This window comes from Atta cephalotes (assembly GCF_000143395.1).
Source record: "Atta cephalotes unplaced genomic scaffold scaffold00032, whole genome shotgun sequence".
In the NCBI taxonomy this organism is placed as follows: Eukaryota; Metazoa; Arthropoda; class Insecta; order Hymenoptera; family Formicidae; genus Atta; species Atta cephalotes.
Genome location: NW_012130096.1, coordinates 2,016,592 through 2,034,786, shown reverse-complemented (window position 1 = coordinate 2,034,786; position 18,195 = coordinate 2,016,592). Strand labels below are relative to the sequence as shown.

Sequence of the window (18,195 nt, the reverse complement as noted above, 5' to 3'; positions counted from 1 at the left end):
TAACTAACTTAACTTAACTTAACTTACTTACTTACTTACTTACTTACTTACTTACTTACTTACGTTACGTACGTACTACTACTACTACTACTCTCTCTCTCTCTCTCTCTCTCTCTCTCTCTCTCTCTCTCTCTCTCTCTTCTCTTTTTCTCTTTTAAACGATATAAATAATCGAGGGTCGTGCAATGCCAGTCACATGGCGACGTTGATTTCTTGAGTACGCGCCAAGCACTTGAAGCGAGTTTAAACAGACTGAATTGAAGGGTTCCATAAATAAAGAGGACATTGTCTAACGAAAAGATTGAAGTATCAGTCATCATTGACGAATCCTGCTTATCGCATGGGAATATATCCGCCGCTTAAATTTATCAAATGATATCAGTAGACGCTTCGTCCTCGACACTGCATCATCTTTACTCTCAGCTCGTCAATTACGATCTCCAGACGACATCGACGACGGAATGCACAGCGCGTTAATATCCGTTTTCAAGCTGCCGAGAACATGAGCGTCTGATTTGTTTGACGCTGATAATTCGAGGGGGCGTCGACGCAGTTCCTCGTCACCTTCGTCATCATCTCGCAAACACAGAGGAGTTAGTCGATTTTTACGTCGTGCGATTTTACCGAACGACACGGAATTTTCGTTAATGAATTTGTTAATACTTCATAATTCGTGAATAAGTAAATAAGAAGCTTTTGTAGTGCAGGAACAGGTGCATCAGGTGATAATATTCTCACAACAGGAAATGGCGTGTGTGGGGTGGGTAAGATATTCTACCGGACAGTTCCGCTTTTTTCTATTTTTAGAAATCTAAATAATTGTGCAAACAGGATAACAGTTTCTTTTTTAAGGAGAGAGAATTGGAATTTATTTTATCGAATTAACAGCGAGTTTCCGCGAAGTCATTAAAAAACCAAATTAAACACAGAGTTAATTGGCTTTTTAATTTTTACGGTTTTTTATTTCTTTGAATTAGATAAGTAAATTTAATTTGTTACATTCATCAATAATTTGACTTTTATTTTTTTACGTCTTTAGAATTATTATTTTATTAATAATATAATATAATATAATAATATAATAATTAACTCACTATATGTACATTGATGTATTTTTCATGAAAAACAATCTGATATGCCGAATATAAAATATTTTTGACGTATATTTTGACTCATGTTTTTTTGATTATTTTTATAAGACACTTTATTGAACGTTTTAAGCAACTAGCGAATATTCATGCAATAGATATTGATGGCCAGGCATTGGATTTCGCGGAAATAGAATATTGGATATTGCATAAATACCACGAAACGTGACTATTCAAACAAAGTTTATATGGATATTTATACAGAATACCAATGTTACTGTAATGGATCGTGCATGACGATCGATACTATTAAAAATATACGCCCAGTGCAACATACGTGTTACGTGCGAAGTGAATGTTATCGGTTCTGATCTGAATACACAGGTTGTACGAGGTTTTTTTCTCGAAAAATAATTATTAACTTACAGATATATTTGAGAGAATTACGGATTAAATGTTATTCCAATTTAACTTATTTTAGAGAGAGTATTTTAGTCTAGAACACGAAAATGTGTTCTATCTATTTTATTATCATTATATTTTATATAATTATTATTAAATTATTTATTTCTGGACATTAAAAAAAAATAACTGCACATATTCTATTTACTTTTACATATCTACTTGTACATATTTAGTAAAATTACAAATTTTGGAATGACTGTAAATGTTCATTAATGTTTATGTTATATAAATTTAAAAACAAAATGTAAAAAAAACATGTATCGGTAGTTGATATGATTGTAGTTTTCTAACTTAATCAAAACAAAATATTTAAAAAGATTTTGAGTTATTATACTCTGGGAGAAATATTTTATACATTGTAACCATTTATTTCGTTGATATGATTAACAGAAATTTTTTTATTTTTTTATTAAAAAATTGTGTTCTTTAATCGAAATTTAGGTACAATAATCAATTTTTCTGGTTATCTAGCGCAGTTTGAACATTCACATAGTTATTTTAATAGAATTCTAATAAAATTATTTTTAGATATGTTTTTTAAATTTTTAGAGATACTTCAGCAAAACAATGCATATATTGATTTTTTAACAAAATTTGTGAATTTAACATTTATAAAGAAATAATTGATTTATAAATGTTTTAAAAATATCCCAATTCATGCGATAAATAGGTATGTATTTTATATACGCAATAATTGAAATTGATGGGATTTAGTTTCTAAGAAATCGGGTCAAACGACTTGAAAAATACGATTTTGAAAGAAATTTAAAATTTCAAATATGCAATGCCAGAAGTATAACTTTATCTCTCATGTTGATGATACTGGGATCATCCAACAAATCTTCCTCTAAATTTTTATTTTTCTTCAATCTATGAATCAGCTTGAATCAGCTGTTTTTGAGCGCGTCGACAGCGCATTAAACGGCTGTGCGTTACAAATTAAAAATATGTCTTCGCTATTTTGACGAGTATATCAATAAAATCTTTTTTTTCAGGAATTTATTTTTGAGATTCTAAATATTTATAAAAACCTAAAAAGAAAAAGTTTTTTTTTAAATTCTAAGATTAAAGAATACTCCGTCAAACAACAGATGAAAGTTAAGTAGGAGTAGAAAAGTAGAAATCTCAAAACGATCTAAAATTGAGATCTGTGATAAAAATCAGTAAAATTGGCCGATTCGCATCGTATCGTGTGTAATTACCATTTTAAAGGTAAAAGGATGCTAAGGATCGTCAAACGGACAAGCGAACGCCAGTCAAACAACGACACCGACGTTTATATCGCGATCTGTTTTTCCTATCCTCGGATGCAGTGAGTTTAATTGCTTTCCTCTAGTCTGCCTTCTAATTAAGCCTTCAACCTTCCTTGATTGAAACTAGCCGAATGCATAATGCATTTCAGGAGACGATCCTTTCTTCCTGTCTCCTTTGAACATCACATCGCGATTTGCCTTCATCCTCCTCGTTTCCCGCGAATCCCGTTCGGCTAATAGTCAAAGTTTGTCGTCGTTATCGTCGTTACGACGTGATGCATCTTCGATTGAATTATAATTAATGTGCGCCTTGTTGCTATGAAGCTAACAACTTGTACTGTGAACCGTTTCCAGAGACACAAGTATCATTAAAATTTAAAAGTAATATAACGTGTAATTTATTTGCACACAGTTTTTCCTGCAACTCTGTAGTGTATCTTACTCCAAAATTACAGTAATTAGTACAATCGCGAATATACAGACGGATTTCTTCTCGTGAAAAAATTTATCTCGTCTTAATTAATACAACTAAAGCGAGCCGTGAAACGAGGAGAAATTTTCGCTCCTTTGATATTCATGAGAGTGTGAAGATTATGAATTAATGCGAAATTCATATATTATGAATTTACTTCTGTTTAATTACGAAATTCTAACTGTTTCGCTGCTCGCTACTAAAAGTACTTTTAAAATAATTAAGTGCTGAGTGACCAAAATTTAGTTGGAAATTATGACCGAAATCAATAAATTGCGAATTTATGTGTAACTTGTATGTGTGTGTATATGTGTGTGTGTGTGTGTGTGTGTGTGTGTGTGTGTGTGTGTGTGTGTGTGTGTGTGTGTATAATATATCATTTATAAATTACTGTTATCTTGCACGAATGCTGCGTATCATGGTGGGTGTTTCCAGATTTATCGCTGGGGCGGTGTGACCGCGATCAACAGCTAAATTACAATTTAGTATCTGTCTCGAACGGCCACATTTCACTTCGCGGAAACAGATTTCAAAGCAAGATATTGAAAGATCCGACGTATATTTTCTTAGAGTGAGACATAGTGAAATGCATTCAGCTCACGTGGCTCGAAAGTGTCGACTACCTGGAAATCCCTTCGACTTGTTACGTATTTCTTATGCATACGCAATTCGTGGGTAGAGTCTCTATCTCTCCTTTTCGTTGTAAATACGGTCGACGTGTCTAAATTCCAACGGAATCATAAAAGTTTCGCGTTAAATTGTCCATGAAATATTTTGCGTTAAACTTAATTCAATCCTATTTTACTTCATAATTACTTTGTCCATATATCAAGTGAGACGATTTGGCATTCGAATTTGGAAACTCCACAGGATTGGGAACTTCTCCCTCGTGGAATTTATACAGTCATACGTCACACGTGAAGCCGAGTCTTAGGAAATGCCATCGTAGCGCAAGAAAAATTTTATTTTGTGATAAATGCGTAACTCGAGCAGCCCGCACTCGGCATTTTGCAATTTCCCCATTTCCATCCCGTCGAGATTCTCCGAGATGCCGTAATTTATATCTGGCAAGTTTTTCTGCGAAAAACAGCGGAAGTTCGCACTCGTCACCGAGTACATTATGCATGCCCGCGCTTTGTTGTGCCGGTTCTTCGTAACCGATCGTTATGCGTGCGATTGGCTTCACGTGAAGTTTCATGTCCTATTCGATAGCGGAAACTTTACGGTACCTCGAATGGAGAAGACCGCTAACGATCCTCGACGAACGGTTATTTCTCGGTTTCGACGATGTCTTTTGTGCGTAACGGGCTGTCTTATTGCGATAATCACATAATGACACGAATTGGCTCCGTCAATTAAAGTTGGCACGAAGTCGTCGTTCTCTATATTTTTCGCTTGGTAGATGGTCACGAAAGGGACTGAAAAAATCCATTTGTTATAATACTTTCTTTAAGATAAATTCGAGAGATGCAGCTTGATTAATATTAAAACGTATCATTAGTGAAAAGAAACACGTACCTGGCTTGATAATAAAGTTCTCGAACTACAACAATAATGAAGAAACACGAAACATTTCACAGATAACAAAATATTATATTTTATCTTTCAAAATAGTCCCTCATAATACATCAATACTTATATATACTTCATATATCTTCGATACAAAGCTTCAAAACATTTTTTAAAGTCCTTAGCTGAAATATTATTTAAAGTACTTATCACATTCCTCTGAATATCCTTTATGTCTTGAAAATGTTTCGTGATTTTTTTTGGAACAGCATGAAATTTAAAAAAGCCAGTTTTGAGTAAAATGGGCATACACAAGGGATGGCGTTTACTTCTCTAAATTTTGAAAGAGAAACAATTAAATTTATGTTCTTATGGATTTCTGATTTCCACTCAGGTGGATCACAACACAGTTTAAAAACAATTAAATTATAAAACTCGTTTTAATGATGAAAAATTAAATTCGTAATTCACGCGTTATTCATGAGAAAGTTAGATCCTCAAAAATCCTCTGAAAATCCTCAAAAACTTTAATATAAATATTTTAATTGTGCGAAAATAAATTTTTATTTCCCGACTGAAACCCTGATACATCCATGTTAACAATCTCTTTCTTGGTCAAGGAAATTGTATGACAACGTTCCTGTGTACAAAAGAATCATCATTTTTGGCCAAGAAAGGGATTGTTAAGATTAACAATCTCTTTCTTGGCCACATGATAAGTTAGCTATTTTATTAGTTGAATCTGGCTTTTTTGAATTCAAGCTGTTCCCAGAGCTCAAAAATATAAAAAATATTTTAAGACGTAGAGGATATTCAGAGGAACGTGACGAATGTTCTAAGTAATATTCCAACTACGGCTTTAAAAAAAGTTTGGAGGTTTTTAAATCCAAGGTATATATATTGATGAGAGAGATCACTTTGAAAAATAAAATATAACAATTTATTACGTGAGATATTTGTGTTTTTTTTGTTGCTGCCGGAAACATTAATGTTAGACCATAAAGATATTTAAAGAATGTCACAGTTGTATAGAGTCGATAAATGGGAGTTCCAGTGGTTTTTGTCACCGTTAGGTCGATTTGTTCTCACAATTACGCAAAGATAACGTAACGGTTGGGAAATACACGGAAAAAATGCGAGATCGGTTTCACCGAACATCGGCATCGAACGTGCTCGGGAATATTCAATTTTTCGGTCTGCCGCGTCGCATGATTGCTGCGCGTATCTTCCGCGAGAGATATAAATCGTCTCGGAAACACCGATATAACATATAATCAAATACGAAATTCCAACCGATTTTTTAATTCGATGTAAGAATAAATAAAAATTGTTCTTAAGAAAAATGTGGAAAAATCAATTTCGAGTTTGGACAGTCAATAGAAAGAAAATTACTTGAAGAAGTAATTCCTTCTTTCTTTGAGTTATAAAAATTAAGGACCAATTGAAATTTTTAGAAGTCTAAGAAGAATTCTTAACTTTCTGACATTTAATTTGTTTGCAATCTAAAGACTATAAAGCATACAAAAAACTTAAACAGTGAAACGTAAGCAATAAATTAATTGGCCAATCACAGTAAAAAAACCATAATGTCATAATGTAATTAGTAGCAAAGCCAATTATTGATGCTTACACATTTTACTGCTGAATTTTTTTGTGTACTATAATCTTTAGATTATAAAAAAATTAAATAAGCCAGAAGAGTTAAGAGTTCTTAGTCTTCCAAAAGTTACTTTCCTCTCTTATTCTTTTCATATCGAGTTGCTCGAATCCCTCGACAGATTCTCAAACGGCGCGTCCAGTATTATTCGCGCGATCGTGGAATGAATTATGCGAACGTTTTAGCAAAGAATGTGCGAAAACCCGCGGGCGGGTTCGGCAGCCCTGTGATCGCTTATTATCCTGCTGAGTTACTGATACCCCACGGAGTTGGTCACGATGATCCTCGACCAGTCCTGCATCATCTTGTCTGATTTTTCTTTCGCTTTCCATCACCACGTTCTCGCCTTTGGATGCTATTATCCCGTGTTGCCCGAAAGCAATTTTCTCCGTCGCTTTCTCCAATCGCTTTTGCGGCCTCCCTTGGCTCGCCGCACGACGTTTAAAGGGTCGTTAAAATCGGACGGAACTTGTGTGGTACTTGAGCGTAAAATGAGTATCTCAAAAATATTGTGGTCGAAGTAGATTAAATAAATAGAAGACTGAATTATTAAAAGTAATAAGTTATATCGAAATCAATATCTTTAAATTGATGAAAATATCTTTAAATAAAGAGTCATCAATTAATTGTAAGTGAATAAATAATTATTTATTAAAAGTTTATTTATACGCGGAATTTATTAATGCGGAATTTAGAACCATACGATGTCGCAAACATCTCAGAAAGTTCTTTAGTTATGGAAGTAACTCGCGTTAGTTGGTAATGAAGCAGAGTGTCCCAAGTTTTGTCGATGCAGCTGGAAAGTCGTGCGTCTCGCATAGTTAAAAGTTTGAAAGACTTATGCGCAAAGTGTGAAACGTGAAATTCTGTCTAGTTCAACGCTCGGCCGCTCGTTTTACATCGAGCGTGTTTTCGTGGCTGCTTGCTCGCTTGTCGAGTTGATAATTTGGCTTTCTGCCTTCTACTATTAAATTCATAACGTCAAATTATATTTAACTTGAACAATTTTTAATTATTTCTATAGGTCGCCTACTTCTCAATATGTCATTAATTTAATTAAAACAATGGAATTAATCAATTTAACTCAAGAAAATTAAATTCGACTCAAATTTAGTTTATTATTTATTACATTGAAAAAATAATAAATTTTAATAAATATTTGTTTGAACAGTTCCAAGTAAATATTTACTAAATGTAAATGTGTATTTATTGGATACAAAAATCATTCATTTAACTATCATTTCTTTTTATCGAATAAATATTTATTTACTATAAGTAAATATTTACTTAGTATTTTTTACAGAAATGTGTATTAAGATTTAAACAATTTTTTATGAGTGCATGTTAATATGCATGAGTGTTAATATTGTATGTATGTTAATATTGTTTAGTATAAATCAAGCGATAACTTCTGAAATGGATTAATTTACATTTTGACGCACAAGGAAGTAAAAAAATAACAAATTATTTAACTCAACAGATTGAGTTACCAATTTTGATATTAATGTATCTCACGACAGTTTCCTTCGTAATACATATCAAAACACAAAAATTTATCTCGTTTATCCCATTCTATTAATGCAATTTAAGCAAACGTTAGTTTCGATAATCTGATTTCAATCTGCACGATGTTGCTTACAGCAACGTACATTTTTCACCGCTGAAAAAAGAAATAAAAAGAAACGAACGCGTACAGCGCGATTGATACGCACATTTCTAATCAAGTAAAATGAGAGAAACAATGCGGTCTGGCTGGAAGCCAAATTTGCGTAAACAAAATTGAATTCGCTCTGAAAATCAGGTCGCCATATATCTCATTGTTACAGCTACCTCTCTTGTCCCTTCGCTCCTCCCAAAATCCAAACAGTATCATCACAGGGAAGGTCAACCGGAAAACTTCCCTTGTTGTTCCGCTGTAACCGAAAAGTCTGGCGCCGGTATGACGGCGGTCCAACAGTGCATCCTGTTCAGAGGACGAGCGCCAGTATTCTTTCACCTCCGGCGCGATGTGCACCGCGTCTATTCTTCTAGTCACCTTCTAGTCTTCATCTCGGGATTGAGAGATATTGTTGAATTCATCTTTTGTTCGCGAGTAGTTCTCATTTAGCAAACTCCACTCGCTCTCGTAATATCAACTCGCGATTCTCATTTTTATTTAATTTTAACTGTACGTATAACTCATTGCGATAATCGCTCGTCAAATCGGACGAATCAAAGGCAACGACTTAGAACACAGAATGCTTTGATCAATTCGATAGATAGGAGGAATTTCTACATGTAACTTTGAAAATTTTCCAATATATATATATATATAAAAGCAAAAGCAGATTACAAAGTAAGTAAACCACACACGCGCCGTTTGTTTTGTGGATGGAATAAAAGAAGTTAAACGTTTTAAAGCTCACGACGTTTGACGATAAAAGTTTCTGTGGTGACAAAGGAGCAAGATCGGAACGAGCCTTTCTATCTAGCTATTTTCACGTACCGCGGTAGCGTTTTGTCAACCACGAGAGTATCGAACGAAGAAGTTCTTCGAGATGTTGAAGTTCCGAGTCGCATCCGGCCAACGGAAGTGCGATAGCATGGTGAGAATCTTAAACGTTTGGAACTTAAATCTCAACTCGATATGCGGAGAGACGTCGTCGGTAGAAAGTTAATTTTTCTAGATTTATTATAAGAAATTCCTTATGAATCCTTCATTCAATTTTGTTCAATTGCAATGTCAACAGCATTGTCGAAAGCTTGACTATTGATGCGATTTTTTTTTGTTTTACATAGGTTTGGTTTTCCAGTTCTCTAGTTAATTTATGAGACTTATGCTCGTTTCTATTAATGTAGATTAACTTTAGTTTCGGTTCAACTTATTTTTTTTCTAATTTTTCCTAGACAATAAAAAGTCCAAATTTGAGATATAAGATGTTTAAAAAAATATTTTTAATACGTCTTTTTGATGTTTTTAAGATATCTTTTGTTTTTTATTTTGGAAATGTGTGTTGTCGGAGCTAGAAAAAGATAAGAATTATTTAAACCGAGATTAAAATTAAGCTATAGATAGAAATAGACATCAATCTATACAATAATATACAAATTTTTTACAAATTTAAACTGATGATTTTGTAATGTGTAACTCTTAAAGTTACCACTACAAAGCCATCAATGACTGATCATAGCTAAAAAATACAATTTTTTTCATTGTCATCAGGTTAAGTGATTAAATCTAAACTATAAGTTAAATAAGTAATCCGTCACTTTTTTAACCTTTGTAGCATTAAATCCAAACTATGAGTTAACTAAATAATCCGCCACTTTTTTAACCTTTGCAGGATGGGAAATCTATAATGACGGTGAAAGTAGTGTCATTATTCATTTTGAGGCAAAGGATATAATGAAATAATGAATTATAAGATTATATTTTCTAAAATTATAAATCTCTAAAAGTTAATATACATGGATGCTTTTGCGAGATGAAAAAGTTAATAATCTTAAATGACAAATATAGATATATAGTTATTAACATTTAATATAATATTATAATATAAATAGTACAAATATTAGGTGTAGTAAAAAAAAATCCATTATTTTTGCATGAAATTGAATGGAAAAATAATAGATTTCTTTTTACTATACCTTATATATATATATATATATATATTTGTATCATTTATGTTATAATATTTATCTTAAATATTCTGTGGTATTTATATTTCATCGTGTTTTGATCTACCGTAACGGTAATTTATTGTCGCTTCGCCTGTGCGGCCGTTTTCAGATAGCATCGATGTTTGAGAAGTTGCCTGCCTTTAGGCGCACTGAAGACCTGCAGTAGTTCTCAATTTCTGGTTTGATAACTCGCTCAGCGATTCACGATATAATTAAATCATATTTACTCGCATTAATTTGTGTTAAGCGATCATAACTCACTAACTTTTACGTATTCCGTCACCAAATTTTTTTGACCGCACGATTACCTATTACAGGTGAATCCGGGAAGCAAGGCAGCTCAACAAGGGGTGAGAGAGGGTGATCTGATCAGTAATATTAACGAAAGAAGCACTCGAGATCTGACTAATAGTGAGGCGCACGCTCTGTTACGTAATTCTGGGGAGCAGCTAAAACTCGGTCTCAATCAGTAAGTGATCGAAATATTTAGATTTCTTTGTAGTACACTGAAAGAAGAATTTTTTAAATCTAAGAAATTTTTTTTGTTGAACAGTTTCCAAATAAAACATTTCTTTACTGCAAGTAAATATTTACTAAATGTAAACATTACTTGTAGCAAGTATGTATTATTCTAAAAAAATTTACTTGGAACAATCATTTAAGAAAAATATTACTTAACAATTAGATTTAGAAAATTTTTTTTAATGTAATAAAACAGAATTTTATTATGTTCTGTTATTGTTAATATAATTCGACCAGAAATTTTATTTTGATTCATCTGTTTTTTTTTTCACAGAGAAAATATCGGCTCGCCAAAAAGGAGGATCTACAGGAGCAGTCTGCAAGAGAACATCACTACCGAAATTCAGAACAGTAGGTATTTTCTGCGAAAATCGATCTGTCGCTCGCTTATAAGAGGGATGTAATCGTAATTCTGTCATTTGTGTGTCACAGAGATCACCACAAGGACCACAACGACAACGCGCACACGGACGGAGTCGGAGAGGAACGTTGCCAGTAAGTTCTCTGTTTCCTTATGCAAACATCAATTTTCACATTGTTCTGCTAGTGATGAAACACTGACTCTTAGCATAATTGAAAATTGTATTTACTTGTAAAACGCCGTTAACAAGAGGGATACAAGCGTAATTAACAATTTACAAATGATATCTGACAGAAACTTTTGACGAATGGCATCGAATAAGCTCATGATTACTTAAGTTACGTAATATAGCATCGAATTTACGAGTACTTTCCAATTTAATCATTGTTTGAGCCGTGTTCGATATCGATTCCTGATTAATCTCAGGTGATATCAAACGTCGAGCAAATCGTTATTTTTCAATAAATTTTTAACACTACAACTTTTATACGCGCTTATTGCAGCGTTAATAATCGAAATAATTGCAGTAACATAATTAATTTATAAAGCAATCGCGCGAGTATCGTAATTGCGTAAATAATCTCTAGAATATTGATGAACCACAAGACAATCAACGCGCGTTGACAATTTGTTAATAATTAACAAATTCAGAATTTACGATCGTTCTCGTTTCTGCATCGCGTTACGTCGGAGAACCCAGAAATTATCCATGCATGATCACCGATGTTTGATCGAGCACAATAATCCTGCCAGTTAACTGAGCGTACAATGCGCGTAGTTTAATTATTTCCGATCTCAACGGCTAACAATGGCGGCCGGTTCCTTTATGCGCGACAACCGCAGAAACCGAAGTTAGTTTCGGTGATGTTTTGGTTGGTCGAATTAATCATGCTAGTTTTTCATGCGTTGCTGTCGATATTTAGTTAGCAATTATTATAGAAGAAAAACAGAAATAATTAAAATTTTCTTTCAATCAAACTGAATAAGAAACGAATTTTTTTTAATTTGATCAATTTTTCACTTTCTAACTGCTTTAGACAATTTTAATGTATATTAAATTTGAAAATATTGTCCGTTGAAATTATTTAATTCTATCGAGATCAGATATACATAATAATGTAGATGTTAGAAAAATAATCAAAATTTTGAAAAATTTCATTAAATTAAAATTTGTTTAGTATAAATTACTAATTAAAATATCTTGAATTGAATTTAATTTATTGGAACCATGATAAAAAAGATTTTTTTATCATGGTTCCAATAAAATTAGATTTGAAGGAGTTAAAAAAAAATATTTATGCATGTAGCTAGAAAAACGGAAAAAGTTATAGTTGAAATAATTATGTCGGAAATCTTCGTATAATCGAGAGATATCGGTTTCGAAAGCTGGAGAGATTTTTGTCTCTTCCAATTAATTGCCGATAATTAGCTTATTCGAGTCCTCGGATGACTGGATAATAACGAGCCTAATAAGTCCACAATGTATGACGTGTACGAACCATAAATGTACGCGGATCATCCCACTCGTTATTACCCGGCTCTTTTCTCCAAATTGCCCGCTCGTCGTCGCGGTACAGTGCGCATCCAGACAGGGGCATACCCACGCCATGCGTCGAATGTGCGTGCGTGTTGTTCACGCACACACGCAACACACCTGTCCCCGGCTCGCACGTATATTTTCATGTACACGAGCATACACCTGCCACCACAACGACACGCAGCAATTCCGTGCGGGCGCACCCTTGGCTCTCCGGGAAGACCCTACATCGAGGAGGCGACCCTCTTCTTCTTCTCTTCTTCCTTCGCTGGGCCGCCGCCTGCGGACCCACCTTTCTCGTTCAGTATCAGGGAACACCTTGTCGAGCGCGTCGCGCCGAGCAATCAAGTTTCGAAGTAACTTATTTCAAAGAAGCACCGGAATCGCGAAGATTTTCCGCTTTTCGTGATCGAGGATCGGGGATCGATCGCCTGATTTTCCGGGAGAAGTTATTGATGGAAAAGTGAAATGTGAACATTGTAATTAAACTAAGTATTTGAAGACTCGGAGAATTTAAATTTAAATAAGAGACAATAGAGAGCAATGACATTAAGGACGATGTCAGTGCACAATACTGCAATTAATGTATTGACCAATTCAGATACAAAATCAAAATCCCAAACGTTTTGATTCACTGATGTGATGAATCATCCTCTTTCAGTGGATAAATACTTACAAAAATTCACAATATATGCAATCGCTAGCTTTATCATGCTTTGATAAAATTTCTTTAAGACCTTATCCCACAGTAAAAAAAGTGCAACTGATACTCATATATGAGTTCATATCGGAAAAAGATCTCTTGTAATGGTTTCTGTAATGTTAGAGAAAAAGTATGACAGTCCACGATTATTGGCAAAGTTCCAGAATAAAGCTTATATTTAAAAGTGGGCTATAGAATGAGATAAAAAAATATAAATTGGAAAAAGAATTACGGACTCATACAAATATAATAAAATTAAATTATGATAAAAATTTGCAGATCTGAGTAATCACGTAATTTTCTTTCGACGCGAAGAGATTTTAAATGCAAGAAGATAAGGAAAGTGTAAGACCGTTGATAATTATGTGATCGATCCCCTGATCCTCCGCTTTATGATAATGTAATTTCTCGTGTAATTTTTTTTATTAATTTGATCGACAATTTAGTGAATGCTCAAGCAAATATACAGGGTAATGCCGATGAGTGTTCAATCAGGAAACGCGTACAACAGCAGGGATGCCTGTGAATGATGGCGATCGTCAACAATGCGCGTATTATCCGACGGTACAATGGTCGCGAATCGCTGTTTAATGAATCCGTATGCGATTGCGTAATGAGGAAAGAAAGGGCGCGCTGGGTGAACTCGTCGTGACAAATCACGCGATGAAAGTAAATTCAGCGTGGACACGTTGGATCAATAATAATTAATCAATGATAATTAATTAAGCTCAGTAGAGGTGACAAATTGAAAAATAAATGATCCTCCATAAAAATGAAGCTTTTCGATTGTATTCGGTGCCTCAAGACGCTGAATCAACGACAGTCGTCGCGACAACGCAATTGCGAGACGACGGATCCACTGGTGATGACGAAACGACCACCCACGCGTCGTCAACGTTATCAACCTCATCATCGTCGCTTCGAAGGTCCTTCACCTTCGCAGAAGGTGACTTCATCACGATCCAACGCTCGATTTTTAACTACAATACGTAGCTTCAGCGCTTCGTGGAAACGACGAGAACTCGCGAGGACTAGGAACAAGCATGAGATCCGTACGAAACCAAGAAAACTAACCAACGATGAGAACAAATCGAAGGGCGTGGGAATCCCCAAGACAGCTAATAGAATCCACCTGAAGAGAAAGAGGAAGATCCCTGCGAAAAGTGTGGAAACATCGAATGGCAGCGACACCGGACGATGGGAGGAAGTCAATGTCGCCGGAAGAAGGGCCGGGGAGCTCGAGCGTGAATATTATGAGCACCTGGAAGCGCTGAAGTTCCTCATCGACCCGCCGCCGTGCTTCCGTAACACGGAGACCCGGCAGAACTTTGAAAACAAGTTGAACAGTCTTGATTTCAGACGGATGAACACCGTGGCGATTCCCGCGGGACCTGAAACTAATGGATATCAACATTTAGAAGGACCCAACAGGTTTCAGAGCTCGATCCGTGAAAATGATCTGTTCGATCGCAGGTCGTACGCAGACACCCTGGACCGCATCGTCGAGGAACACCTGAAGATCGAGCGCACGATGATGGACTTGTTCGTTAGGGCGCCGATTCTGAAGAGTCGACGTGGCGAAGTGTCTCCCGCGCGCGAGAATAAAACTGTTCGCTTCAAGGATGAGGTGGAGCGCTCGAGAACATCTGTCGAACGATGGAAAAAAGGATTGAGACCCGAGGGCGAAGGTCGCGAGGCCGCGGGGATGGAATTCGATAATCTCGTAAAGACTGAAGAAATCTCGGACTTCTCTCGCGACCGGATACTACCGAACGAGAGCTCGAATGTGTTCGATGTCGAAACGCGGAACGGTAGGTAGCGATTAACTTCAATTTGGGAAGAGATTTAGAAAACGTCGGGACATACCGGAAAAAGCGATTTAACGTCGAAACATATCGGAAAAAGCCCGCATTTCTACACTGAGAAAAAAAATGCTCAAAAATTTATTTGTGAGATATGTTTATTCCACTGAAATAAATCTTTATTTGAATAAAGCGAAATAAAATTTTATTTCTGACAAATAAACTATTCGTTTTATTTTTTGCTTTTAATGAGATGCATATATTTCACAAAATATATATTTCGTTATTACAGTTTAATGTTTCTATAATCAATAAATATCATTTGTATACTATATGTGCTTGCGAATGTTTCGACATTTTTTTCACTATACATAAACGTTTATATTATTATAGCATTTTCGTAAAATTTTAAGGATAAGTAAATGCTATTTAAGTAATATAATAGAATATTATAAATTTTGATCGAGAGATTTTGCATAAACACATAATTTGATAACTTAATCAGTAGTGAATTTCATGAACCAGTAATAATCAAAGTTTCTCTCCAATCATCAATCCAACTTGTGTTAACATCAACTTGCGACACTGCTCTTCTTGCCACTGAAATTCGAGCGTCATTTATGGGTTGTTCTTGCTGCGACGAACGAGATAGTGCAATTAGCGATGCGTCATTACGTTTGCTTTTCGAGGGTCATCCGATTCTTTAAATAGAGGATGCACGAGAGTACTAAGTGCTACCGACGCTGCCTGTTAATAAACTCAAGTGTCGTTTATGAACACGCTTCAAATTTTATTATGATGAAATTCGATCATAAAGAGACCAGTGGCTTTCTCCCTTATATTTTTTAAATGATAATACATGGTTATTATATATTATAATATTTATTATAGTTCTCTATATGAGCTTTCTGACTACAATAATATCGAACAATATTTGTTCAAGTTAATGAAGCTATCGACAAAATCACCATAACAATTTCTTCGCGACAGTCTTTTGTACTCTGACATTTATGCGCCGATATTATGGCCGATGGAACGGCTTTCGATTTACGTCGTGAAGTCCTAGTCGCAGCCTCGATCGAACAATGTGCCACCGGAAATAGCAATCCCCGTTTGTGAGCGGGCTTGTACGAACGGAAATTGTTCCTTTATCGTAACACGAACAAGCTACGCATTAGATATTTAGGGCAATCGTTCACTTACATGAAAAATACTGTACAAGGTTCGCTTTAGATAGTGAAAATCGATAGTAGTAAATAAATTTCACCGCCCTATCGGAAATTGAGTTTTGATATAATTTGGAAGTGCTCTTTTTTGTTTCCAGGGATTAGGAATATACAAGTATATGTTATTATACTAAATAAATATTATTTTAATATTTATATGATTACATAAAAATTACATAGCTTTTTAGAATAATTGAAAGTAATGATAAAAAATCTTTATGAAAAAAATCGCGCTTAATTTGACGAAGAGAACAATTTTTTTTGAAGTATTCAAAAATTTAGGTAGATCTGAAAATAATTTTGTTAAATTATCAAAATAATTATGTATAAAATTCAAACATATTGAACATTAGAATGCTGTAAAAAGTTTTGACATTCTAGTTTGAGCGTCTTATATAATTATTTTGATAGTTTATCAAAATTATTTTCAGATCTTCAAATTTTTACATTGAAAAGAAATACTAAATTTTAATAAGTCAGTTGTTTGAATAGTACCAACTAAACATTTACTAAATATAACGATTATATTTAGTACAAGAATCATTAATTTGGTTTAATTACCATTCCTTATTATTGAATAAATATTTATATTGCTGTAAGTAAATAAACATTTACTCAGCATAGATCCTGCAAAACTATTCTTTCCGTATGAAACCCAAATGTAAAGGCACGTCTTGGAATAATTCGTCGAATCTACGCGGAGCGTGACGCTGGGTGATCGATTATGCAACGGACAGAGTCGTCGGGCAATAAAATATGTCATGCTGGTCGATTGCGCAAGCGATGAACGACAGTGGCGATCGGATCGAAGGAAATCGTCCCTCGTCGTGAGGGAGTTCACGGTCGGACGACGAGAAGGACGAAAAGGGCGCAGCGCAGGGCAGTTGTGGAGGACGAAGATGGAAGACGCGAATCGCGGAAACGTGGGCTTGGCACCTTCGGGGCATGACGGCACACCTATTTCGCCCATCGCGTTTATTAACGTGCCCGTGGCCAATGGGCCCGTCGCCCCGACTGGAAGTTGCTCGCGTGAAACGTTCTCTCTAATTTTCCCCCAGGGAAATTCGCCTCCGTAATTTTCTTCCGAGAGGTCGCCTTTTCTGTGGTAGCCAGATTTTTACAGAAATTTTATGTAATTTTACGTAGATTGAAAAAAATGACTATATCAATTGTTGATACGGAAAAAAGTTTTGCTGAAATATTTGAAAATTTAACTAAATACAAATCTGATAATAATTTGGTTGGATCATCAAAGTAATTATTTTAATAATTATTGTTAATAATTTTTATTAATTATATATTTAATTATTATTAATAAATTATAATAATAAAATAATAAAATAATAATAATAAATTATAATAATAAAATAAAATAATTTAATTAATAATTATTATTATAATATAATAATAATTATTAATTAAAATGCCTAAGCGTTGATTCAACATTTTGCAAAAAGTTTTAATATTCTAGCAATCAATTTGAGCGTCCTACATAATTATTTTGATGATCCACACAAAATTTTCAGGTAGAGATAAAAATGTTCCAAATGATAAAAAAATTAGGAACTTTGTATAAAAACTCAGCAAAGTAATAAATAGTTCTTTTTCTTAGTCTCTGAAAGTTTTCGTGGTCGCGAGTAAAAACTTCCAGAGATTAAGCAAAAAATTTTTTACTGAATTTTTTTATTCATAAGTTTCTAATTTTTTTCAGTCATATCCATCTCTATTTTCAGATTTGTGTCTAGTTAAACTTTTTAATCTTTCAGAACCACTCTTTCTGTGAGATGGACTGAGGAACAACATTTGTTTGCCTTTTCAAAAAAGTCGCAGGATTATGCGATAGCACTGCGTGATTGCAGTTAAGTCCCGATTGTCCATGACAGTCGAAATCCCTGTATAACTTCGTATAATGTATGCTATACGAAGTTATTACGATCGAT

The 18,195-nt window shown here is 34.5% G+C and overlaps 1 protein-coding gene across 1 annotated transcript in view; it reads left to right on the top strand.

The window, feature by feature from the left end:
* LOC105621152 overlaps positions 1–18,195 on the top strand; it is a 95,550-nt gene that overhangs the window by 27,056 nt on the left and 50,299 nt on the right. Inside the window, exons 2-4 of the mRNA XM_012202621.1 lie at positions 10,422–10,573; positions 10,901–10,977; positions 11,059–11,121. Coding sequence (XP_012058011.1) covers positions 10,422–10,573; positions 10,901–10,977; positions 11,059–11,121 — 292 coding nt within the window. The remainder of the gene's footprint in view (positions 1–10,421; positions 10,574–10,900; positions 10,978–11,058; positions 11,122–18,195) is intronic.